At 47.7% G+C, this 27,609-nt stretch overlaps 2 protein-coding genes across 2 annotated transcripts in view; one reads left to right on the top strand and one right to left on the bottom strand.

Moving 5' to 3' along the window:
• LOC138349887 (protein hunchback-like) overlaps positions 1-27,609 on the bottom strand; it is a 370,035-nt gene that overhangs the window by 66,058 nt on the left and 276,368 nt on the right. The gene's annotated exons all lie outside the window — the stretch shown is intronic.
• LOC138373008 (uro-adherence factor A-like) lies at positions 663-16,493 on the top strand. The gene is made up of 5 exons (XM_069339058.1): positions 663-856; positions 1,003-1,054; positions 9,168-11,021; positions 11,359-11,672; positions 15,104-16,493. The coding sequence occupies exons 1-5, from the start codon at positions 663-665 to the stop codon at positions 16,491-16,493; spliced, it is 3,804 nt and encodes a 1,267-aa protein (XP_069195159.1).

Genomic DNA, 27,609 nt, shown 5'->3' with positions numbered 1-27,609 from the left:
GACATTCCATCCTCAGGTTAAAAAAAAAAAAATTGGGTGATGGTGGGAGTCACCGTTGTCGGACTGACGGGAAGTCCGTACGACAGTGACAGTGACGTAGCGACAGTGACGCAGCGACAGGGCGGCATTTTATCCTCAACTTCCTTTAAGTTCATCATCACTGGTGACTTTCTTTTCCCCTCCTCACTTGGGTTCAGGGCAAGATAACTATGTCTGACTAATTAGCAAGCTTAACATTTTGTGTTCCCACGGTTCATCTTGAGGCTGCTCTCTCTCTCTCTCTCTCTCTCTCTCTCTCTCTCTCTCTCTCTCTCTCTCTCTCTCTCTCTCTCTCTCTCTCTCTCTCTTTCTTTCTCTCTCTCCCGGGAACACGACCCATCTGTCGCTTAACAACCAGGCCCCCCTTAATTACTGGCGGGTGAACGCATTACCCCTGCGCCGCAGTAACTAGTTATCTAACCCCCACCCACAACCTTCAGCATCAATATCACCAATGACTTCATCAACCCACTCATCACCATTAACGTCACCAATGACCAACTCGATCACTATTCATCAACACCATCAATGACTTACCTCACTACCATCATCAATGACTAGCTCACCACTTTCATCAATGACTACCACTCATCACCACCTATACAATCATCAACGGGGAAGCTATGTCCATCCTGATCAAAAACACCATTACCAAACTCAAACCATCGTTCAGCCTGGCCAGATTGGATGGAGCCCTGTGTCGGAGGTGCACAAAGCCATCTCACCAAAATCAACAGATAGTTGGATCCAGAGCAATTATCATAAGGCTTTCATCTAGAGGTTATCGAGCATATTCTTCTCGACCTAAAACCTCAATGTACGGCTTTTAAGGCTCTGACTGACACATTGCATTATTTACACGTGTTGAAAATCACCTATTTTGCTCACTTGCAAATTTGCAATGCATATACAAACCAGTTTAATGTGTAGCAAACAATTTTGATCTACACTAAACAATTTCAGTCTTACACAAACGAGTACAGTGCACACCGACAAGTACAGAATACACAAAAAAGTACAGAATACACAAAAAAGTACAGCATACACATACATGTAAAGCATACACAAACTAGTATACACCCCGCCATCCTTTTCGCTCATTCTCACAATATTTCATCACTCGTTGCCCATTTAAATTGTCATTCACCACGAATTCCAAACCCATCACAATGCTTTTTTTTCAAGGCTACAAAATAGGCTACAGGGCGCAGAAATATTGAGAGCGCCCATTTGAGGCCTCAGACAGCGAGCACGGACGGACAAACTACCCGTACAAACCTCGCAACACAAACTAATATAAAATGCAAATGAAAGGGGACCGCCTGCTGTACAGCACAGAATGTTTGTGACATTAGACCACAACCGCTGAGTAATTGCCAGTAGCCAGAGCTGCAGTCACAGTTGTAGCCCGACACATATTTATAGCCTATTTATAGCTACAACAGCCATATTTATAGCTACAACAGCCATATTTATAGCTACAACAGCCATATTTATAGCTACAACAGCCATATTTATAGCTACAACAGCCATATTTGTAGCTACAACAGCCATATTTATAGCTACAACAGCCATATTTATAGCTACGTACATTGCTGAAGCCATAGTTATATGCAAAGCCATAATTACAGTAATATACCCCGCAATATCCACAGATTTATTAAGATACTGAAAAGCTGTTATCGTGCCGGCTTAGTAACTAGACGCCACTTTTGAGAAGGAAATTCTAGTTTCTAATTTGTTTTAAAGTTTGTTTTCAGATGTAACTAGCAATAAAATAGGTACCTGGGTGTTAGTCAGCTATCACGGGCTGCTTCCTGGGGGTGGAGGCCTGGTCGAAGACCGGGCCGCGGGGACACTAAAGCCCCGAAATCATCTCAAGATAACCTCAAGAAGATAGTGAACCGAGCCATAACAAGTGCCGGCACGCCCACAACAAGTGCCAGCACGCCCCAAGTCAGCCGGCGACATTCTAATCCAGCTGGGCCATCCACCTCCAGCTGGCTAATGACGGAACTTAGATCATTACCCCACCCTGATAATGATCAAACTTTCCACCTGACATCTTACGGCGCATTTTTCTTTCTTTTCTGTACTTGGTCATCACATTTAATACCTAACCCCCCTCCCCCTCCCCCCCTCGGTTGATTGACAGTGTTGACACTTTCAAGTTATTGAAGTTGTCATGAACAGAAAGAGGGAGGAATGGGGAGGGGAGGACTGAGGGGGGAAGGGGAGTAAAAAGAGGGAGGAGGGGAGGAAGAAGAGGAGGTAGGGGAGGAATGAGAGAGGGGGAGGGGAGGAATGAGAGGGGGGAGGGGAGGAATGAGAGGGGAAGGGGAGGACGCAAAACAGAGTTTGGGAATGGAAGTGAAGGAGAGATGTAGTGATGGACACGGATACCACAGCCCAGTTGATCAGTTCCCTGTGGTCGATATTTATTAAGTTATCCCTTGAACAACAAGTATAGGATTGTTGGTAATTGTGATATCAAATCGAGAGAATATTTCGAGTCATAATGGTGAAGGAAAGACTATAAGACGCCAATATTACGATGAGCAATAACTTATATCCTTTCTCAAGGTACTGTATACAATGTTCTGAAATGTTCAGAACACTGTATACATCAATCACCTTGAACAAGGATGTAGGTTATGTCCGAAAATTTGGTTTTAATACATATACACATCTATTGGACTTTTCCTTCACCTTCATTCAAGCACTACGGCATTGATATCAAATCATTCTGGCAAGTAATTGTTATTAAGTACTTTCACATACAACTGCTCACTGGCTTGGTGGCTGGCTGGCTGGGTGGCTGGCTGGCAGGCTGGGTGGGTGGCTGGCTGGGTGGGTGGCTGGCTGGCAGGCTGGGTGGGTGGCTGGCTGGGTGGCTGGCTGGGTGGTTGGGTGGCTGGCTGGCTGGCTGGGTGGCTGGCTGGGTGGCTGGCTGGGTGGCTGGCTGGCTGGCTGGGTGGCTGGCTGGGTGGCTGGCTGGGTGGCTGGCTGGGTGGCTGGCTCCCCCCCACCCACACACACTACACAACCGTCGACAGAAACACAGTATCTCGTTAACAGTACTCTGCAGGATTCAGCGTGTTTATAGCGGGGAATACATCACCAGGAGGCACCATGCAGCACAATGTGTTTCCTGATCATGTACCACACTACAAAGCCAGCAGCCTAACTTTATAATTGAGAATACCCCCCCCCCCACCACCACCCACCCAACCACTTAGGCTGGACGGTAGAGCGACGGTCTCGCTTCATGCAGGTAGGCGTTCAATTCTCGAATGTCCAAGTGGTTGGGCACCATTCCTCTCCCCCCGTCCCATCCCAAATCCTTATCCTGACCCCTTTCTAAGTGCTAAATAGTCGTAATGGTTTGGCGCTTTACCTTGATAATCCCCCCCCCCCTCCGGAGTACTAGTTAGTGGCGTTGTTCTCCGCCCAGCTCACCACGCAGCCACATGAGCACCCATCCACCAGCTCCCCCGGTCTCCACATTACATCCTACAACAATTCCTGGAGCATACCCTGAGGGTATTTCGGGAATTCTACTTCCCCGAAGTAGAACTCCCGAAGTAGAACATCCTACTGCCAGGGAGCCGGTCGGCCGAGCGGACAGCACGCTGGACTTGTGATCATGTGGTCCTGGGTTCGATCCCAGGCGCTGGCGAGAAACAATGGGCAGAGTTTCTTTCACCCTATGTCCCTGTTACCTAGCAGAAAAATAGGTACCTGGGTGTTAGTCAGCTGTCACGGGCTGCTGCTTCCTGGGGGTGGAGGCCTGGTCGAGGATCGGGCCACGGGGACACTAAAAAAAAAAAAGCCCCGAAATCATCATAAGATAACCTCCCCTGCTTGTGATAACTTGGTCCAACAGGCTGATGCTTGGAGCGGCCCTTAGGTCCACTTACCCACTACAACCTGCGTCAGTATGTGCAACATAGAAGCCATAAACGATGCTTTTTAAGCAATAAAGACATCACGAGTTACCGGATTATGTTTACGGATTCCAGGAAACCCTTGAAAGCCAGTAACACGGAGTCTATGTGACTGACGTATCAGCTCGTTCTCTCGATTTACCACTTCATCAAAGAAAATGCAACCGTTTTCTCTCACTAGAAGCGTGCGAACCCAAACAACCCGCCTAACCTATCGAAGACGATGCATAGATAAACGCCAATATCACGATAATAAAATGTTACTAATACGTCACATTATTTACGAATTGATCGATTCCCTAAAAAAAAAAATTACAACTATAACCAGCATTAAGAACAAGTTAGGTGCATCTGGCCTTATTATTACCCTCATGAGCCGCGCATCTCTCCACCAGCCTCGGAGAAAAACATATATACTTAAACATAAAAAAAGAAAACTCGGAGAAAAACATATCAGCCTTAATTTACCAATTAAGAGTGGAACTAGAAGCCTTATTGCATCATTATTTACTTTTCTGCCTTATAATAGCAGCCTTAGTATTTATATTCTGCAAAATTAGTTTCCGCCGTCGTGCCGTTTACGGGAGAGCAAGGCAATTACGGCAATTAGCAGCCCCGTGAGGAACGACCCTGTACGGTGTCTGGGATTTAATGCTCTGAAAACATCGGATCGCACAAATCTCGCAAGACTCCCACACGCCGCCAATGACTCTACCTGCCTCAGCGCAAGACCGGATTTACGACGGAATGCTATGATTGTCTACCGTCATATATTACGCTGTGTTTACCGTCTATTACCTAAGCCATCCAATTGGAATTTCAGCTGGACAAGGAGATTGAACCATGCTTAGCAGGTGAAGCTCGTCTGTGTCAAGCGTCGCAGGTTATCTTGAGATGAGGTTATCTTGAGATTATTTCGGGGCTTTTTAGTGTCCCCGCGGCCCGGTCCTCGACCAGGCCTCCACCCCCAGGAAGCAGCCCGTGACAGCTGACTAACACCCAGGTACCTGGGTGATACAGGGGAGATACCAGCAGCACTTAGATCTGCAGATATAGCTCCGTTGCACAAGGGGGGGAGTAAAGCCTTGGCAAAAAATTATAGGCCAGTTGCACTAACATCACACATAATAAAAGTGTTTGAAAGAGTAATTAGGAATCAAATTTCTAGTTTTATGGAAAACAATGAATTGCACAATCCAGGACAACATGGATTTAGAGCGGGAAGATCCTGTCTGTCACAGTTACTCAACCACTATGACAAAATCACAGAAGCCCTAGAAGAAAAGCAAAATGCAGATGTTGTATACACAGACTTTGCAAAGGCGTTCGACAAATGTGACCATGGGGTGATCGCTCACAAAATGAGGTCAATGGGAATAACTGGAAAAGTAGGACGCTGGATACTCAATTTCCTGTCGAACAGAACACAAAGAGTAACAGTCAATCAGATAAAATCGAATCCAAGCGATGTTAAAAGCTCTGTACCTCAAGGTACAGTCCTTGCACCGCTACTGTTCCTTATTCTCATATCTGATATAGCCAAAAATACACGCCACAGCTTCGTGTCGTCCTTTGCAGATGACACAAAAATCAGCATGAAAATTACCTCTGCTGAAGACATTGAAAAACTACAAGCAGATGTCAACAAAGTTTTTGATTGGGCAGCAGAAAATAACATGATGTTTAACAGTGATAAATTTCAGGTACTCAGGTACGGCAAAAATGAGGATCTGAAACATAATACAGGGTACAAAACACAATCGAATCTTCCCATAGTAGAAAAACAGCATGTCAAGGATTTGGGAATAATGATGTCCGACGATCTAACGTTTAGGGAGCATAACCAAGCAAATATCGCGTCAGCCAGAAAAATGATCGGATGGATTACGAGAACTTTCAAATCCAGGGATCCCATCACAATGGTTGTACTCTTCAAGTCACTTGTGCTGTCCCGTCTCGAGTACTGCTCAGTACTCACTTCCCCCTTCAGAGCAGGAGAGATTGCTGAAATAGAGGGAATACAGAGAACATATACGGCACGCATAGACGAGATAAAACACCTAAATTATTGGGATCGTCTCAAAGCTCTCCAAATGTACTCTCTAGAAAGGAGACGAGAGAGATACCAAATAATATACGCATGGAAAATACTGGAGGGTCAGGTCCCAAATCTACACAGTAAAATAACAACGTACTGGAGTGAACGATATGGAAGAAAATGCAAGATTGAACCTGTGAAGAGCAGAGGTGCCATAGGCACAATCAGAGAGTACTGTATAAACATCAGGGGTCCGCGGTTGTTCAACGTCCTCCCAGCGAGCATAAGAAATATTGCCGGAACAACCGTGGACATCTTCAAGAGAAAACTGGACGGTTTTCTAAGAGAAGTTCCGGATCAGCCGGGCTGTGGTGGGTACGTGGCCCTGCGGGCCGCTCCAAGCAACAGCCTGGTGGACCAAACTCTCACAAGTCGAGCCTGGCCTCGGGCCGGGCTTGGGGAGTAGAAGAACTCCCAGAACCCCATCAACCAGGTATCAACCAGGTAACCTATTTTACTGCTAGGTAACAGGGGCATAGGGTGAAAGAAACTCTGCTCATTGTTTCTCGCCGGCGCCTGGGATCGAACCCAGGACCACAGGATCACAAGCCAGCGTGCTGTCCGCTCGGCCGACCGGCTCCCCACTTCTCCACCGGAGAAGTGGAGGGTTATTGTATAGAAGTGGATAGGAAGGGAAAGATAAAAGCAGCACAACAGCCCAAAGGTCAAATCAACATGCACAACATTTAAACTCAAATGCCCCAACATGTATATAGCCAAACTCCGACGATAAGTTAAAAGCAAAACATTATCTGGTCACTAAAAACACTAACAAACACACACATTACAAACGATGTTTTGGACAAAGGAAATTTGTATCTGTCGTCCTCTGACGAATATAGAGCCACCCGCCCCCCGGGCTTTTTAATAATTCCAGTGTCAGGGAAACTTGTCAAAACTTCAGTAAAACTCTGGATTTCATGTAGGCTAATTAAACTTCAGTAACACTTTGCAAGAAAACAAGTGTCTCAAAACATCTCTCTCTCTCTCTCTCTCTCTCTCAGAGAGAGAGAGAGAGAGAGAGAGAGAGAGAGAGAGAGAGAGAGAGAGAGAGAGAGAGAGAGAGAGAGAGAGACCGATTTAGGAATCACGGGCTAAATGATGGGCGCCTGACAGCTGGGTAGACAGCGCTTCGGATTCGTAATCCCGAGGTTCTGGGTTCGATTCCCGGTGGAGGCGGAGACAAATGGGCAAAAATGTTTATTTCACCCTGATGCCCCTGTTACCTTGCAGTAAATAGGTACCTGGGAGGTAGACAGCTGCTACGGGCTGCTTCCCAGGGTGTGTAACAAAAAGAAGACCTGGTCGAGGACCGGGCCGCGGGGACGCTAAGCCCCGAAATCCTCTCAAGATAACTCAAGATGGAGATCAAGAATTCGAATTCATTGCGTTTGGGAGACTGTGTGAGTGTGTGTGAGTATGAGTGTGTGTCAGTGTGAGTATGAGTGTGTGCATACATTACATGATACAAAAATAATAGAAAGGGTACCCGGCGGTGCCCGGGACAATCTCTCTCTCTCTTACCCCCACTGCCCCCATTACAACCCAATTCTCCTCCCCCTCATTCCTCATCTTCCCTCTCCTCTCACCATCTTTCCATCTTCTCTCCCATCTCCCCCATTTTCGACGGCTGAGTAGCCCTCAGACCTCAATCCCCGTTACCAACATTGATTCCACCTAAATAATACCCGTGAAATAAGTTGGAAATCACTATGGAGAACCAAACCTACATTTCCGGCTTCATAGAAGTCGTTGGTTTTCGAATAGGAGCGAATCCTACTTAAAAGGCGGGCCGCATGGGGGCGGGTGGGGGTGGGGGAGGATTCCACGCCAACCACCCGTCATTCCCCATATAATCACAGTTCACCGTGCAAAGTTACGTGAAGTTAACTGCAACCATCTAGCTTACATCCCAGAACACTGCGGGTTCTTCTATAAGCGAGTCCAAATCTTCTGGAATTAGACTCGTTTTGCGTTTTAGTGCATGTAATTTGGAATCATTATAGTTGGCATAATTGCTATGACCAGTGTAATTTGGGTTACGTGGCCCTGGACGATGGTTTCAAGTGATTCTATGAACTGTTTCATAGTACCCGAGAGTTTAATACAACAGTGCCTTCGTACAACTAAATTACTAAACATGAGGAAGGAACTGAATATTTGATGTGTAAGTGATCGTATCACTGAAATTAATGTTTTAATTCGTATCAAGATGGTTAGGCTAATCCACCCTAACCCCTGCACTGAAGCCCTCCAAGCCTTCTTTCTTGGAGGTCAGCATCCCTCCAAATGGATTACCAAAACTGCCACTGTGCTCAGAATGTATAATATTCATCACCTCTACCAAGAGAGACAACAACACTACTTTCCTGCCCCATGGGAGATCACCCCTTTCCAAATTACTGTCCCCCCTTTCCCACCCAAGAAGCTGATTAAAAAACAATCCTTGCTTCGACAAGAAGCAAAGTACAATGCCTTAAGCCAAACTGATGCTTTAGTCAGAGAGCGCTCCCTCTCCCAGATTATTTACACTGATGGATCCTTGCACCAGTCCCATGGTGCAGCTGGAAGTGCAGTTGTTGTGACAGGGAGAGATGGTTCCTTCTCCCATGAGTGTGGAGCGCGTCTAAGTAACTGGGCCTCCACTCTTCAAACAGAATTGGTTGTCATAATCCTTGCACTCGAGCGCGTATATGAATCCAAAGTTGACACGCTAATTGTGACACAATTTCCCCTGCAAAGTTATGCGAGGCTAGCTCCATGCCTCTGGGGCCAGATTCACGAAGCAGTTACGCAAGCACTTACGAACCTGTACATTTTTTCTCAATCTTTGGCGGCTTTGTTTACAATTATTAAACAGTTAATGAACTCCACAGCACCAGGAGGCTGTTTATAAAAATAACAATAGTTGATTGGGAGGTTTTCATACTTGTGAACTGTTTAATAAACGTAACCAAAGCCGTCAAAGATTGAGGAAAGATGTACACGTTCGTAAGTGCTTGCGTAACTGCTTCGTGAATCTGGCCCCTGGTCCCCAGCACTGGACACACAGACATACTGTTAGTTCAGAGAATGGCTTGCAGGCAAGTGGCCTGGTGCAGGCAAGTGGCCTGGTGCAGGCAAGTGGCCTGGTGCAGGCAAGTGGCCTGGTGCAGGCAAGTGGCCTGGTGCAGGCAAGTGGCCTGGTGCAGGCAAGTGGCCTGGTGCAGGCAAGTGGCCTGGTGCAGGCAAGTGGCCTGGTGCAGGCAAGTGGCCTGGTGCAGGCAAGTGGCCTGGTGCAGGCAAGTGGCCTGGTGCAGGCAAGTGACCTGGTGCAGGCAAGTGGCCTGGTGCAGGCAAGTGGCCTGGTGCAGGCAAGTGGCCTGGTGCAGGCAAGTGACCTGGTGCAGGCAAGTGGCCTGGTGCAGGCAAGTGGCCTGGTGCAGGCAAGTGACCTGGTGCAGGCAAGTGGCCTGGTGCAGGCAAGTGGCCTGGTGCAGGCAAGTGGCCTGGTGCAGGCAAGTGGCCTGGTGCAGGCAAGTGGCCTGGTGCAGGCAAGTGGCCTGGTGCAGGCAAGTGGCCTGGTGCAGGCAAGTGGCCTGGTGCAGGCAAGTGGCCTGGTGCAGGCAAGTGGCCTGGTGCAGGCAAGTGGCCTGGTGCAGGCAAGTGGCCTGGTGCAGGCAAGTGGCCTGGTGCAGGCAAGTGGCCTGGTGCAGGCAAGTGGCCTGGTGCAGGCAAGTGACCTGGTGCAGGCAAGTGGCCTGGTGCAGGCAAGTGGCCTGGTGCAGGCAAGTGGCCTGGTGCAGGCAAGTGGCCTGGTGCAGGCAAGTGGCCTGGTGCAGGCAAGTGGCCTGGTGCAGGCAAGTGGCCTGGTGCAGGCAAGTGACCTGGTGCAGGCAAGTGGCCTGGTGCAGGCAAGTGGCCTGGTGCAGGCAAGTGGCCTGGTGCAGGCAAGTGGCCTGGTGCAGGCAAGTGGCCTGGTGCAGGCAAGTGACCTGGTGCAGGCAAGTGGCCTGGTGCAGGCAAGTGGCCTGGTGCAGGCAAGTGGCCTGGTGCAGGCAAGTGGCCTGGTGCAGGCAAGTGGCCTGGTGCAGGCAAGTGACCTGGTGCAGGCAAGTGGCCTGGTGCAGGCAAGTGGCTTGGTGCAGGCAAGTGACCTGGTGCAGGCAAGTGGCCTGGTGCAGGCAAGTGACCTGGTGCAGGCAAGTGGCCTGGTGCAGGCAAGTGGCCTGGTGCAGGCAAGTGACCTGGTGCAGGCAAGTGGTCTGGTGCAGGCAAGTGGCCTGGTGCAGGCAAGTGACCTGGTGCAGGCAAGTGGCCTGGTGCAGGCAAGTGACCTGGTGCAGGCAAGTGACCTGGTGCAGGCAAGTGGCCTGGTGCAGGCAAGTGACCTGGTGCAGGCAAGTGGCCTGGTGCAGGCAAGTGGCCTGGTGCAGGCAAGTGACCTGGTGCAGGCAAGTGGCCTGGTGCAGGCAAGTGGCCTGGTGCAGGCAAGTGGCCTGGTGCAGGCAAGTGGTCTGGTGCAGGCAAGTGACCTGGTGCAGGCAAGTGGTCTGGTGCAGGCAAGTGGCCTGGTGCAGGCAAGTGGCCTGGTGCAGGCAAGTGACCTGGTGCAGGCAAGTGGCCTGGTGCAGGCAAGTGGCCTGGTGCAGGCAAGTGGCCTGGTGCAGGCAAGTGGCCTGGTGCAGGCAAGTGGCCTGGTGCAGGCAAGTGGCCTGATGCAGGCAAGTGACCTGGTGCAGGCAAGTGGCCTGGTGCAGGCAAGTGGCCTGGTGCAGGCAAGTGGCCTGGTGCAGGCAAGTGGCCTGGTGCAGGCAAGTGGCCTGGTGCAGGCAAGTGACCTGGTGCAGGCAAGTGGCCTGGTGCAGGCAAGTGGCCTGGTGCAGGCAAGTGGCCTGGTGCAGGCAAGTGGCCTGGTGCAGGCAAGTGGCCTGGTGCAGGCAAGTGACCTGGTGCAGGCAAGTGCAGGTTTTCCATAAATCCACTCAAATAAGATTTTCCCATGTGTGAGCAACGCATTTTTTCACGTAATTTTGAAATTCACGAAATTCACGGTGAGAATTTGGGTGTAACATTCTCATATTTTGTTTTACTCGGCATTTACTGAACTTTTGTGGTGGAGAAAAGTTGGGTGTCAATCTTGGTGGGTCGGTCTCTTCCCCATCAACTTACCTCCCCCCTGTCTGTCTATCTATCTATCTATCTATATTTATCTTATCTCTCTCTCTTGCTACAAATAACTCAGGGGTTCAATTCGATTATATTCGTGGAGTATACATATTTTTCTAAGTGCAGCCACTTCAACCATCCAGAGCAGCAGCCCTCAACCATCCAGAGGAGCAGCCCTCAACCATCCAGAGGAGCAGCCCTCAACCATCCAGAGGAGCAGCCCTCAACCATCCAGAGGAGCAGCCCTCAACCATCCAGAGGAGCAGCCCTCAACCATCCAGAGGAGCAGCCCTCAACCATCCAGAGGAGCAGCCCTCAACCATCCAGAGGAGCAGCCCTCAACCCTCCAGAGGAGCAGCCCTCAACCATCCAGAGGAGCTGTCCCTAGCGACAGAAGTGCAACAAGAAATACCTGTTGGAAGAGGCCAATTTTTGCCTTGGTAAGAGGGCAATAACCAGTAAAGCCTTGGACCCACTTGTTCCACAGTCCCTAATTGGCTATTACACCAAAACATCTGCCTTCCCTGTCTCCATGATCACCTACGTCTCCTCCTTGGCCCTTCCTGTTATCACCATCTACCCTCTCTCCTTAACATCGTCTCCATGGTGTGTATTCTCGTATCTCTTTCACTTACATAAGCTTCTTAAACTCCACTGCCTTCTTGACATCTCTTATCTCATTCTTGACCTTTCCTGTCTCCTTCACCACCCTTATCTCAGTCTTGATCTTTACTCTTTTCTTTACTTTCTTTATCTATCTGGCTTCGTATGTCTGTTTATTCAATTTTCATTTGATTTTTATCATCTAGTTTTCTTTTTCCTGTTTTACCTCTTTCTTTACCTCTCTTTTAGGACTCTACTGTCCACGTGGTTGGGCACTATCTCTTTCCTCCGTCCTATCTCAAATCCTTATCGTCATATCCCTTCTAAGTCATATAGTCGTAATGACTTAGCGCTTTCTTCTGATAATTAAATACCTTACCTTTGTAGCACTTTACAAATCTCACTTCTCAGAATACTGTATCAAGTTTAGCATGTCAGTCAGTAATTAAGGTTTATGGCATCTAGATCATTTTCAGGACAAATTGTCAATTATTTACAAGGAGTAAATAAGCACCCAATTTTATACAAGAAATTATTTATTGCCGCTGTTGTCTTGGAGGTGAGAAGGATGTTCTTACACGCTGCCAAGACGTCAACAGTCGGTAAGCATAAGCTGTGTATCAAGTTGGTTCACCTGGGACCTCCACCCCCAGGCCTCCTGGTGGGTGGAGGCCTGGTCGAGGACCGGGCCGCGGGGACACTAAAGCCCCGAAATCATCTCAAGATAACCTCAAGATAACCTTAACGAAACCTTTCAAATTGTTATAAATACTGACGGGGATACTTTGCTCCAGGGCCATGTGAACAATGTATCATCATTATTATTTTGCTGATTTATGAAATGCCTTTAGAGACGAAAAAGGAAAATGTTCAGAATAACCAAGAAAACAATTTTAAGCGTAGAAAATTTTACCCCCCCCCCCGCCCTTGACAAGAGACCCCCCCCAGTCACCTGCCACGCCCCCCCCCCCCCCTTGACAAGAGAGACCCCCCCAGTCACCTGCCACGCCCCCCCCCCGTCACCTGCCACGCCCCCCCCCCTGACAAGAGAGACCCCCCCAGTCACCTGCCACGCCCCCCCCCAGTCACCTGCCACGCCCCCCCCCCCCCTTGACAAGAGAGACCCCCCCCAGTCACCTGCCACGCCCCCCCCCCCAGTCACCTGCCACGCCCCCTCCCTGACAAGAGACCCCTCCCCCAGTCACCTGCCACGCCCCCCCCCCAGTCACTTGCCACGCCCGCGGAGCCCAAATAAGATTACAGTAATAAGTTACCATAATGACGTCACACAAAAACATCCGGTCGCCACATTGGGCAATTCGCGCTCTTGACGCCTCTCTCCGACACCGCGCAGGTAGTAGCACTTGCGCTGCCCGGCCTCAGCCCCCTGCGCTCTGCTTTGCGCAGGCTCATGTGTATATGTCTTGTTTATGTATATTTAAAGAGAAAATGTATGATAACGACCGGAGAAAGAGAGAGAATGAATGTGAGAAAAATAAAAATCTGAGACAATTAACAAGTTTTACTTCCTGAAATTAGGTTAATTTCTACTGAATATTTTTGTAGTGCTAAATGTGTAAAGGGGAGAGAGAGAGAGGGGGGGAGAGAGGGAGAGGGGGGAGAGAGGGAGGGGAGAGAGAGAGAGAGAGAGAGAGAGAGAGAGAGAGAGAGAGAGAGAGAGAGAGAGAGAGAGAGAGAGAGAGAGAGAGAGAGAGAGAGAGAGAGAGAGAGAGAGAGGGGGGAGAGAGGAAGACGGGGGAGAGAAGGGAGAGAGAAGGGAGAGAGGGAGAGGGGGGAGAGAGAAGGGAGAGGGGGAGAGAGGGAGAGAGGGGAGAGAGGGAGAGGGGGGAGAGAGGGAGAGGGGGGAGAGAGGGAGAGGGGGGAGAGAGGGGAGAGGGGGGAGAGAGGGGAGAGGGGGGAAAGAGGGGAGAGGGGGGAGAGAGGGAGAGGGGGGAGAGAGGGAGAGAGAGGGAGAGAGAGGGAGACAGAGGGAGAGGGAGAGAGAGGGAGAGGGGGGAGAGAGGGGGGGAGGGAGAGAGAGGGAGAGAGAGAGGGAGAGAGAGAGAGAGAGAGAGAGAGAGAGAGAGAGAGAGAGAGAGAGAGAGAGAGAGAGAGAGAGAGAGAGAGAGAGAGAGAGAGAGAGAGAGAGAGAGGGGAGAGAGAGAGGGGAGACAGAAGGGGAGAGACAGAGGGGGAGAGAGAGAGGGGGGGAGAGAGAGGGGGGAGAGAGAGAGGGGGGGAGAGAGAGGGGGGAGAGAGAGGGGGAGAGAGAGGGGGAGAGAGAGGGGGAGAGAGAGGGGGGAGAGAGAGAGAGGGAGGAGAGAGAGGGAGGAGAGAGAGGGAGGGGAGAGGGAGGGAGGGAGAGAGAGAGAGAGAGAGAAAGAATTCCCTGGAATACGGGTCGTATTCCAGGGAACATAGGATTAAGGACTTGCCCGAAACACTACACGTACTAGTGGCTGTACAATAATGTAACAACTCTTGTATATATCAATAAAAAAATGAATAAAGTGAGGCAAAGTAAGTGCTCTTTCATAAGTAAGGTGAGGCTAAGTAGGTATCATACCCTTTAATAGTATCATGCAAGGTAGTTAAGACTATCCCGTTCTATTCTGTATTTAAAACTAAATTTCCCATTTTCTTTGAATAAACATTTTTGTACGGACAACTTGTCTCGGCCACAACATTTTTTTTTTTTGTAACAACAAAACACATTTGAGGGAAGAACAAACCTACCAACAACACACTACCAGGAGCTACGGGCAAGCAACTCAATTTACAACAAGAAATAATCCATAACTACTTTGACTAATACTAAATGAAGGAATTTTTCAGTACATTAGCCAAAATAAGTACGCATGCAATAGCAGCCGTTGAAGCAGCAACAGTAGCAACAGCAGCGACAACAGTAACCTCTCTAACAACAACAACAACAGAGGCCCAGTACCACCTTATGACCTTTAAAGAGCCAAATCCATTAAGACCCGGCACTGTAAACTCCATTTAAAATTCTTTGTGTATGAAAGATATTAATGCCTGGCCCACCACGCTTGGTCCAAGCTTAACTACACATACTTCTACAGTACCACCACTGCTCGGGGGGACCAATTACCTGCCTTTTACCTGGTGCGAGAGATTCATTCACCCTCAAGGTACTCAAAATAAGAATACACAACAGAACTGTGAACTATGCAGCCAAACAACAGGTGGTGTATATATATATATTACATTCGAATTAATACAATAACTGCCGTGATAAATACTTTAGGACTACCCAGTGGCGCCTCACGTCAATACGAGTTTGTGAGACAATTGTTTTACCTTTATTGTATGTTGCTTTTGGATTTGTGGATGACGCAGACCAACGTGGAGCAAAGTTACTGAGTACACTAAGCCTGGAGGACGACCACCGAGGCCGGAGAACGACCACCGAGGCCAGAGGACGACCACTGAGGCCGGAGAACGACCACCGAGGCCGGAGGACGACCACCGAGGCCGGAGAACGACCACCGAGGCCGGAGAACGACCACCGAGGCCGGAGAACGACTACCGAGGCCGGAGAACGACCACCGAGGCCGGAGAACGACCACCGAGGCCGGAGAACGACCACCGAGGCCGGAGAACGACCACCTAGGCCGGAGAACGACCACCGAGGCCGGAGAACGACCACCGAGGCCGGAGAACGACCACCGAGGCCGGAGAACGACCACCGAGGCCGGAGAACGACCACCGAGGCCGGAGAACGACCACCTAGGCCGGAGAACGACCACCTAGGCCGGAGAACGACCACCGAGGCCGGAGAACGACCACCGAGGCCGGAGAACGACCACCGAGGCCGGAGAACGACCACCGAGGCCAGAGAACGACCACCGAGGCCGGAGAACGACCACCGAGGCCGGAGAACGACCACCGAGGCCAGAGAACGACCACCGAGGCCAGAGAACGACCACCGAGGCCGGAGAACGACCACCGAGGCCGGAGAACGACCACCGAGGCCGGAGAACGACCACCGAGGCCGGAGAACGACCACCGAGGCCGGAGAACGACCACCGAGGCCAGGGAACGACCACCGAGGCCAGAGAACGACCACCGAGGCCAGAGAACGACCACCGAGGCCAGAGAACGACCACCGAGGCCAGAGAACAACCACCGAGGCCAGAGAACGACCACCGAGGACAGAGAACAACCACCGAGGCCAGAGAACGACCACCGAGGCCAGAGAACGACCACCGAGGCCAGAGAACGACCACCGAGGACAGAGAACAACCACCGAGGCCAGAGAACAACCACCGAGGCCAGAGAACAACCACCGAGGCAGGAGAACGACCACCGAGGACAGAGAACAACCACCGAGGCCAGAGAACAACCACCGAGGCAGGAGAACGACCACCGAGGACAGAGAACAACCACCGAGGCCAGAGAACGACCACCGAGGCCAGAGAACAACCACCGAGGCCAGAGAACGACCACCGAGGACAGAGAACAACCACCGAGGCCAGAGAACAACCACCGAGGCCAGAGAACAACCACCGAGGCCAGAGAACAACCACCGAGGCAGGAGAACGACCACCGAGGACAGAGAACGACCACCGAGACAGGAGACTGGAGAACCCCAACCTGGTTACTGCCAATTCGAGGTCACATTAGTGCATGTCTAAAGAAAAAAAAAATGTCGAATTTCGTAACATTATTAAAATTCAATTGCGACCATTTTGAAAATGTTGCAATATGGAACCTGCGTCGTGATTTATCACGTCCGAGAAGAACGCAACTGATTGCAAAGCATAGAGCAAAAAAAAATTTTTTTTTTCCTTGCACTGCCGAGCGAGTGTGACCTTGGAATGTTCCCAATCAGCGTGCTGCCAGCACTCAAGCTAGCGTGACGTCAAAATAACGTAATCATGCCTGGTTAGTGTTTGCACCTGCGTCGTTAACGGCACACGTGACGTCACCGTGACGTCAAGTGTGTGGCATTTACGACGTAGATACACCACTAACCCTGACATAATTAACGCCCACTAGAGACAATGAAGGTAATTAATACCGGCCAAATACGTCACCTCGAAGCATAAGCAATGCCAGGTTCATTTTCCCCGCCAATTAATTTGAGCGTTAATACTTCTCAGTAAAACTCACACGAATAAACGTTGGACTTGATAAGTTACTCCAGACAATACTTTGTCTTACACGGCGGCTCAGGTCTTACACGGTGGCTCAGGTCTTACACGGTGGCTCAGGTCTTACACAGTGGCTCAGGTCTTATACGGTGGCTCAGGTCTTATACGGTGGCTCAGGTCTTATACGGTGGCTCAGGTCTTACACGGTGGCTCAGGTCTTATACGGTGGCTCAGGTCTTACACAGTGGCTCAGGTCTTATACGATGGCTCAGGTCTTACACGGTGGCTCAGGTCTTACACAGTGGCTCAGGTCTTGTACGGTGGCTCAGGTCTTACACGGTGGCTCAGGTCTTACACGGTGGCTCAGGTCTTACACAGTGGCTCAGGTCTTGTACGGTGGCTCAGGTCTTACACAGTGGCTCAGGTCTTATACGGTGGCTCAGGTCTTATACAGTGGCCGAAATCACAATAGCATGAAGAATCAACGAGAAAACGTATATAAATATCTCAATATTTCATATAAATATACAAATTTAACAGAAACTTAGATTTTTTTGTTAATTGTATAAGATTTTAAGCTCTTGGAGTGCTCAATTCTCTCAGCTCTGGCTAACAACTATTGCAATTAAATATTAAAATATTAATATCAGCTCCGAAAATTTGAATAAATAGCTACCCCTTAATTTTACGATTTTATTCTGGTAGGATTCAGGGGGAAAAATATAAAATACAAGTGAATGAAGATAAATACGAAAATGGTCTCAAACTTAAATATTTTTAATAAAATGTTTCAGGTTCGAAGGTACCATAAACCCCATTGTTAATATATATTAACAAGGTTTATCAGTCTATTAGGTAATACCAGCCACAAGTCAAACATTAGCAATAATGGGTATTTATAGCAAACCCCAATTTCCACACATTTGAATAATGAAAATCATACGACGTAAGTCGTCGTCTAATGGTTTAGACGTCTTAACTCATTTAGAATCTCGACATTACACAGAAAAGAATCTCCCACTTTAAAAAAAATATCAGTTAACAGGGAAGCAAAACTGACCACTTTCAATAGGAAGATCCCTTCTATGACCTTTACAAAGTGTTTTATGCCATATCCAACAGTAGTTCCCAAGATATTGCCTCAAGACAGAATTGTGCAGCGTAGCAAAATGACCAAGACATAGACTACCTTCCGTAACACTCGGTGCAGAGGAAAACCCGTTTATAACCATTTAATAACCGCTGCATACAGCTAAAAATATTTTATCTGTTTTCTCATGCAGTCGTACACAAAAGGCAAAGCAAAACAAAAATTCTCTTTACAATCGCTGGGAAACAAAAAAGAACGTTCAGTAACGTATGGTGATGTCTGGCAAAATACGTTCTATCCATTTTTTTTGTCCCTCCGTGTCTAATGCCTTCATATGCAACCCGTTCTCGCACTTTCGTACAGTCAATATTGACTTATTAAATGAATAAGTGCATATGTGACATACTAATTTATTGTGAATATTTTAGTTTACCTTGAAAAGCTTCATAGAAAACACCGACCTTACCTAATCTTCTTAGTATGTTTAGATAAGCATCTTATTGCTTCGTAATTACAATTATTACTTAACCTATACCTATAAGAGGTTAAGTAATAATTGTAATTAAGAAGCAATAAGATGCTTATCTTAACATACTAAGAAGGTTAGGTGAGGTCGGTGTTTTCTATGAAGCTTTTCAAGGTAAACTAAAATATTCACAATAAATAAGTATGTCACATATGCAATTATTTAATAAGTCAATATTGACTGTACGAAAGTGCGAGAACGGGTTGTCATATGAGCCTTTCGTGCACTGAGCGTTATGTTCACCCCCTGGCGCTCGAACCCTGGCTCGCCTTGCTTCTTGCCTTTCAGCCACGCTATCAATGACTTCAACCCCGCCTTTGAAGTCCCAATCAGCCTTGCATGTCAACCCCTATACCAATCCGTCTTCCAATCTTCCAAACTTGCCATTCAGTGTCCCAGTCCAAGATATCGGATTCCCAAAATGTATTAAAATGTCCCAACCCACCTTTCATGTCCCAAACCATCTGACTATCTTTCAAACCTTAACTTACAGTGACCTTAACCTTGTTCGTCACGTCTTCCAAATTTGCTCTTCCCGTGGCCTACCCAGCCACTTGGGCTGGACAGTAGAGCGACGGTCTCGCTTCATGCAGGTCGGCGTTCAATCCCCAACCGTCCAAGTGGTTGGGCACCATTCCTTCCCCCCTTCCCATCCCAAATCCTTATCCTGACAATAAACTTCAAATGAATACTAACATGGTCTCTTTACCCAAGTATCAAACTACTGAGTAAAGAAATAACTGTAAGGGCAGCGGAGCAGTGCAGATGGCAAAGAGGGAGATGAACCATTCTTACAGAAGTAAACAACAGGAGTGAAATGAATGACAGCGATCATATACAATCCGTTAATACAAAAATATAAGGGTCAGATAGAAACCAACCCGTCCTCAAACCAAGCCCATTCCATCTAGTGGTCGACCCCAAAGACGCATTTATCAATTTTAACTTGCTGTTTATTCAAAATAGGAATTTTCTCAAATATAAATTAATATTGTTATTTATTAGCATATTGTGCATATTTAGGCATTGGTTAGGTTAGGTTTTTAGGTTCTGTTGGCGATTATTTGTAGTACGTTGGAGAAGCATTGACAGCGTTGTTTCCAACAAAAGTCGTCAGCGAAGCACTTGTTCCATAAGTGTTCGGACGTTGAAAAGCAGAGGTGCAACAGGTACTCTGAGGGAGACCTCTTATCACCATCAGAGGCCCGTGACTGTTCAACACGCTTCCACTACACATAAGGGGCATAACTGGCCGACCCCTCACAGTGTTCAAGAGAGAAATTGATAAACACCTCAAAAGGATACCTGATCAACCAGGGTGTGATTAATACGCCAGGATGCGAGCAGCCGCCTCCAACAGCCTGGTTGACCAGTCCAGCAACGAGGAGGCCTGGTCGAGGACCGGGCCGCGGGGACGCTAAGCCCCGAAACCAACACAAGGTAACCACAAGGTAGGTAACCTACTCCCTGCATCCTTCACTAATTCTTATATGTTACTCTAATATTTGCCTCTATCCCATACCTTACAATCAAATTGTGTCGTTCCCATCAATATAGAATCCACTCTCACCACACACTAACTAAAAAAGTAATTTAAAAATACAAAATAGTATTTGTATTGAGAGCTAGTCGCAAAAAAAAAAAAACGGATATTGGCCAAGAAATCTAATTACTGTCCCTGGAAGATTGTGGTGGCCGAAAATATGCCACCGACAACAGGCAGACGCAAAATATAAAACTAGTCTTAACACTCAAAAGTTCTTGTAAACCGGCGTAAAATAAAACATGGGCTCAAGGAACATATCAAAATAAAACAAGAGGCCAATGTAAACAAGTGAAACAGAGCACAAGCCCTATTTAAGGGGTCATTTGGGTTAGAACATGAAAGTTGTTCAATGTCAACCAAAATTTTTTTGACTAGTTGTATATGAAAGGGGCTGCAATTGTTCCAAGTTTCAGTGCTGTAGCCTAAATAGAAAGGGAGATATTTTTTTGTCAACGAATATTACACATTTCAACGCGACTTGAAACAACCACACCTTCTAGATATAATCATTCTATGACACTTTTCTGACACATTAGCATATAATAAAGGATCTGTAGCCGAGGATTTTCCAAAACATCTTTAGTTTTCCTAGTACAAATAGTCAAAGTTCTCCCCAAAAAATTATGCAAATATATCATATTTATTGCTATCATAAAATCAATAAATGAACTTAGGGAAACAAAACGGCCCCAGATTTTAGAGACATAAACTTGACATATAAGGTGTAAGTTTCATGTCAACTGAATAAAAATGAAAGAGTTGCATGTCGTTTATGTTACTTGAAAAATCATTAAAATATTAAAGTTTAAGGTGCTGCCATCTGTGGCTGAGGTTGACATCAACCAATTTCTTCCAAAATTGGCACCCTTACAGATAGGCTTACGTGCAGTCAGGTGTATAAGATTCTTGCAAATCGTCCAATAAACAAGAAAAATAAAAATATTTTTTTTTATAACTAAATTTTTTTAATAAAACTAATTATAATTTGTTTTAAATATATGCTATTGTGATAGCTGAGAGTCATATACATGATTTCAGTTGACACTTGTGTTTGATAATCGTTTTTGACCATTTTGAAAAAATTGACACATAATTCAGTATTTTTTCCCCCTTCCTATTTATGCTACGATGCTGAGACTTGAACCAGATGAAACCCTTTTCATATATCAAAAAAGTTTGAGTGAAATCGAACGAGTTTTCATTTTTGGCATATTTTCCCACTTGGCCCCTTAAATAGCCCTAATAAAACAGTCTAAAAACACAACAGCCACGTAAAAATCTAAAAATCTAAATAAAACACGAAATCGCGATTCATATAAAATTAAAGCAAGGGCCTCCACTAACCTTCTCACTCAAAAAAATACGACAACATTGTAGTGTATGTTTTATTTTTTTAGAAAAACACGTTTTTCCGAATGAAACGTTATTCATTTAAGTCGTTTTAGAAATAAGAAATTAGTGGTCCCTATTTTAACACTGACTGAGCCCACCATCCATACACTAGTACTTCCTTGTCATTTAACAAGGATTTTGTCATCCTTAGGTAGGGTAACCCCATCTATCCTTCCAAACTCTCTGTTCTCCTGGCCTCTCCTTCCCTACCCTTCTATTTCGTTTCATAACCATCTCTTCTATTTCCCACAGCCACTTTAACTGGACAGTAGAGCGACGGTCTCGCTTCATACAGGTCCGTGTTCAATCCCCGACTGTCCAAGTAGTTGGACACCATTCCTTCCCCCCCCCCCCGTCCCATCCCCAAATCCTTATCCTGACCCCTTCCAAGTGCGATAAAGTCGTTATGGCTTGACACTTTCTCCTGACAATTAAAAAAAAATAAAAATACTACTTCCCAACTCGTCTCCCTTTATCTATGTTCTCTTATCTCCTTATCAACCTTCACATCTCCTCCCTTTATCTATGTTCTCTTATCTCCTTATCAACCTTCACATCTCCTCCCTTTATCTATGTTCTCTTCTCTCCTTATCAACCTTCACATCTCCTCCCTTTATCTACCCTTTCATCTGCACCTCTCACCTTCCCTCTCCTCTCCCCTTCGTATACTTCTCCTTTCCTTCCTTTACACACCATTATTTCTTCCCTAACCGTCTCGCACACCAGTTTTCTCGTGGTATTTACCGCCATGTTGACTTCCTACTTCCAAAATAACGTAAACAATCATGTTGGGCGCCTGGCTCTGAGAGCCCATTACGACAGTGCCAATGTTCAGCAATTATCGCTTCCTGTAGGGGGTAAGCTGGCGCAGTGGGCTGCACTCCTTTCCTACCCTCATCTGTCACTCTCCCCCTTGGTTCCCCTCCCTCCAGGGACATCTTTCATGTTGCTCTACTTTTACCAGCGTGTCACAATTCAATTTCACGCTCTTTCACTCTACACCGTTATCTCACCTCACTCTCCCTGGTATACTTTAGGTATCCCAGGTGTACATCTCTCTCTCTCTCTCAGGAAAACAGCAGTGCGGTGATATAGACGACGTCTTGGTTACAGATGCAACTGGGAGATTGGTGAGCCCAGACAGAGGGAGTGCATCTTCTGCCAAACTATCACAGAGAAGCCATTACTTCACTATCTCCTGGAATGTGAAGCAACCAACGACCTTAGAAGAGCTTTAAGAGTCCCTGAATCTTGCAGTAACCACCCTGAAGCCATCAACACTGCCACTCTTCTGGTAATGAAAAGGTGTCCAGCAGCTGGACACCCTCATAAATACTGTCAAGCAGTATCCTCTTATCCCATCCCCCCCCTCCCTCCCTCGATAGCAGCCTGACAATTAAATGCGACCTCAGCGCATAGTATACATTAAAAAATATATATAAAAACTAAACACTACCACTTACGGGCTATTCATGTCCATGCCACCTCTTGGGTGGCTTTATTTTTCATCATTGTACATCACACTCTCACAGGGGACTCACTGACGCACAAACTTATTAATTACATTCCTCTCCCATTGCCTTGTGGTGGAGAGAGTTCTTCGTGGTCTAAAGTAACGACGATGGGATGAAACAATCCCTTCGAAATATGCTAAAGACATGGAAACTGAAAATCAAGAAACCAAGACTCCCGAGGTTATCTCACCAACAGACCAGCCACTCGTTATTTGCTTACTTAAGACGCTATGATTGGTCCCAGTAACTACACCCCCTTCTCAACGGCCTCATCAGCCAGGTTGGTAGTGCTCTTAGGCTCGCAGTTCGTCGTAGACACCGCAGGCCATCACTGCAACTGTACCCTTGCTTCTCGTCTGAGACATTTTGCACATCTACCACAGCTCCGGATCTCGTAAAAAAAATTATTTGCGGTGAGTATGGAGCTGGCGGACCCAGACGTTCCCCGATGTAACCATGGGTCTCCCGCCAGCGCTCGTGTCGGGACACCTGACACAATCCACTACACGGCTAAACTATACACACAACTGGTAACACACCCCGAGAATTGCGGGCTCACCATAGCCCGTGCTACATGGATATTTCGTTCTGAGTAGCTAAATCTAAAACAACAACAACAACACCCGAGAAACACTATGCAACCAGCTCTCCTTCCTTCCTTCTTCTACTTCTTCCTTCACATCCTCCTCCTCCTCCGAGGATCGTTGCCCGGGAAACTCGGCAACACCCCAGGCGAAAGCACATCGATCGACGAAATTTTCTGACCTAGACTGCAAATCTGACATCTGTGGGAAGGGGGGAACAGGTGCTATGGAGCGGCAGGTGGTTGTGTGTGTGTGTGTGTGTGTGTGTGTGTGTGTGTGTGTGTGTGTGTGTGTGTGTGTGTGTGTGTGTGTGTGTGTGTGTGTGTGTGTGTGTGTGTGTGGGTGTGTGTGTGTACTCACCGATTTGTAGGGAGGTGTGTTTGGGGGGAATTATGTGGTTGGGGGAGGAGGTGTGTGTGATAGGGGGGAGGGTGTGTGTGGAGGGGGAGAGCAACCCACCCTCCTGTTTAGATAGTACCTATTATAACTATCGTCAATAGTCACGAATTCGTACGTACTTTGCTTTTAGAAAGTAGTATACTGACTAGTAAGATATTCTGTTAAAATAAATGAAGCTAAACAACAAACTTAAATATTCCTAGGCCTAGTATAGCACACATATGTACTATATTAGGCCTCAGATAACGTATATTAGGCCTAGGAAGGTTAAGTTAAATTAGTTTGTCAAAGCAACTCAAGTAAAAAATAGTTTTCCGGTTTGCCCAACCCAATAGTTCAGATTCCTACTTTTTTAATTTCATTATTCGTCTACTATGGTCCTCATCGTTACTATTATAACTACCACAATAGGAGGATGGGCCTGCAGGTGGTGTGTGAAGGGCGGCAAGTATAGCCAATGACCGCACGAAGAACACACAGCTAAACTCTACCAGAGAACACACAAGTACAAGGAAAGACTCTACAAGTCACCGGGGCGCTGGGCGGACCTTCGAAACCCACGAACAAAGACAGACCCGCGCGCCCACACCGCCAGTGACAAGCGTGATCCATATCTGACAGTTAGCGCGGTCCTCGGCCGGCTCATTAGCAATAATATACATTTTTCATGAATGTTACAACACACACACACACATTCCGACTACACAATATCCGGCACCAATGAATTCAGCAGCATTTTGCTTTGTGTAAATTAATGCCTGGCCAAATGTATGTCCGCTCATTTAATTACCCGAAGTAATTTGTAATGGTAAACGCCACCCGCACAGACACTAATGATGCTAAGAGCGAGCGCAAAGCAAAAAATCTCCCCACTATGTCATTAGTTACTACAGTACACGGAGGGTGGGGTCATTAGTTACCACAGTACACGGAGGGCGGGGTCATTAGTTACTACAGTACACGGAGGGTGGGGTCATTAGTTACCACAGTACCACGGAGGGCGGGATCATTAGTTACTACAGTACACGGAGGGTGGGGTCATTAGTTACCACAGTACACGGAGGGCGGGGTCATTAGTTACTACAGTACACGGAGGGTGGGGTCATTAGTTACCACACTACACGGAGGGCGGGATCATTAGTTACTACAGTACACGGAGGGTGGGGTCATTAGTTACCACAGTACATGGAGGGCGGATCATTAGTTACCACAGTACACGGAGGGCGGGGTCATTAGTTACCACAGTACACGGAGGGCTGGGGTCATTAGTTACTACAGTACACGGAGGGCAGGATCATTAGTTACTACAGTACACGGAGGGCGGGGGTCATTAGTTACTACAGTACACGGAGGGTGGGGTCATTAGTTTACCACAGTACACGGAGGGCAGGATCATTAGTTACTACAGTACACGGAGGGCGGGGGTCATTAGTTACTACAGTACACGGAGGGTGGGGTCATTAGTTACCACAGTACACGGAGGGCGGGATCATTAGTTACCACAGTACACGGAGGGCGGGGTCATTAGTTACCACAGTACACGGAGGGCGGGGTCATTAGTTACTACAGTACACGGAGGGCAGGATCATTAGTTACCACAGTACACGGAGGGCGGGGGTCATTAGTTACTACAGTACACGGAGGGATGGGGTCATTAGTTACCACAGTACACGGAGGGCAGGATCATTAGTTACTACAGTACACTGGATGGCGGGATCATTAGTTACCTACAGTACACGGAGGGCAGGATCATTAGTTACTACAGTACACGGAGGGCGGGGATCATTAGTTACTACAGTACACGGAGGGCGAGGATCATTAGTTACCACAGTACACGGAGGGCTGGGGTCATTAGTTACTACAGTACACGGAGGGTGGGTCATTAGTTACTACAGTACACGGAGGCAGGATCATTAGTTACCACAGTACACGGAGGGCGGGATCATTAGTTACTACAGTACACGGAGGGTGGGGTCATTAGTTACTACAGTACACGGAGGGCGGATCATTAGTTACTACAGTACACGGAGGGCAGGGATCATTAGTTACCACAGTACACGGAGGGTGGGGTCATTAGTTACTACAGTACACGGAGGGTGGGGTCATTAGTTCCTACAGTACACGGAGGGCGGGATCATTAGTTACTACAGTACACGGAGGGCAGGATCATTAGTACCCACAGTACACGGAGGGTGGGGTTCATTAGTTACTACAGTACACGGAGGGCAGGATCATTAGTTACCACAGTACACGGAGGGTGGGGTCATTAGTTACTACAGTACACGGAGGGAGGATCATTAGTTACCACAGTACACGGAGGGTGGGGGTCATTAGTGTACTACAGTACACGGAGGCGGGGTCATTAGTTACTACAGTACACGGAGGGTGGGGTCATTAGTACTACAGTACACGGAGGGCGGGATCATTAGTACTACAGTACACGGAGGGTCAGGATCATTAGTTACCACAGTACACCGGAGGCAGGATCATTAGTTCCTACCGTACACGGAGGGTGGGTCATTAGTTACTACAGTCCACGGAGGGGGGTCATTAGTTACTACAGTACACGGAGGGGGGGTCATTAGTTACTACAGTACACGGAGGGCGGGGTCATTAGTTACTACAGTACACGGAAGGGCGGGATCATTAGTTACTACAGTACACGGAGGTGGGGTCATTAGTTACTACAGTACACGGAGGGTGGGGTTCATTAGTTACTACCAGTACACGGAGGGCGGGGTCATTAGTTACCTACAGTACACGGAGGGCGGGGTCATTAGTTACTACAGTACACGGAGGGCGGGGGTCATTAGTTACTACAGTACACGGAGGGTGGGGTCATTAGTTACTACAGTACACGGAGGGGGGGTCATTAGTTACTACAGTACACGGAGGGCGGGGTCATTAGTTACTACAGTACACGGAGGGCGGGGTCATTAGTTACTACAGTACACGGAGGGCGGGGTCATTAGTTACTACAGTACACGGAGGGCGGGGTCATTAGTTACTACAGTACACGGAGGGGGTCATTAGTTTACCACAGTACACGGAGGGCGGGGTCATTAGTTACACAGTACACGGAGGGCGGGGTCATTAGTTACCACAGTACACGGAGGGTGGGGTCATTAGTTACCACAGTACACGGAGGGGGGTCATTAGTTACCACAGTACACGGAGGGGGGTCATTAGTTACCACAGTACACGGAGGGGGTCATTAGTTACTACAGTACACGGAGGGCGGGGTCATTAGTTACCACAGTACACGGAGGGCGGGTCATTAGTTACTACAGTACACGGAGGGCGGGTCATTAGTTACTACAGTACACGGAGGGGGGATCATTAGTTACACAGTACACGGAGGGCGGGATCATTAGTTACTACAGTACACGGAGGGCAGGATCATTAGTTACCACAGTACACGGAGGGCGGGATCATTAGTTACTACAGTACACGGAGGGCGGGGTCATTAGTTACACAGTACACGGAGGGCGGGTCATTAGTTACTACAGTACACGGAGGGCGGGGTCATTAGTTACTACAGTACACGGAGGGGGTCATTAGTTACACAGTACACGGAGGGCGGGGTCATTAGTTACTACAGTACAC

This window comes from Procambarus clarkii, chromosome 40, assembly GCF_040958095.1.
Source record: "Procambarus clarkii isolate CNS0578487 chromosome 40, FALCON_Pclarkii_2.0, whole genome shotgun sequence".
NCBI classification, from domain to species: domain Eukaryota; kingdom Metazoa; phylum Arthropoda; class Malacostraca; order Decapoda; family Cambaridae; genus Procambarus; species Procambarus clarkii.
Note: the sequence above shows the minus strand (reverse complement) of the source record. Positions and strands in the feature narration are given on the sequence as shown.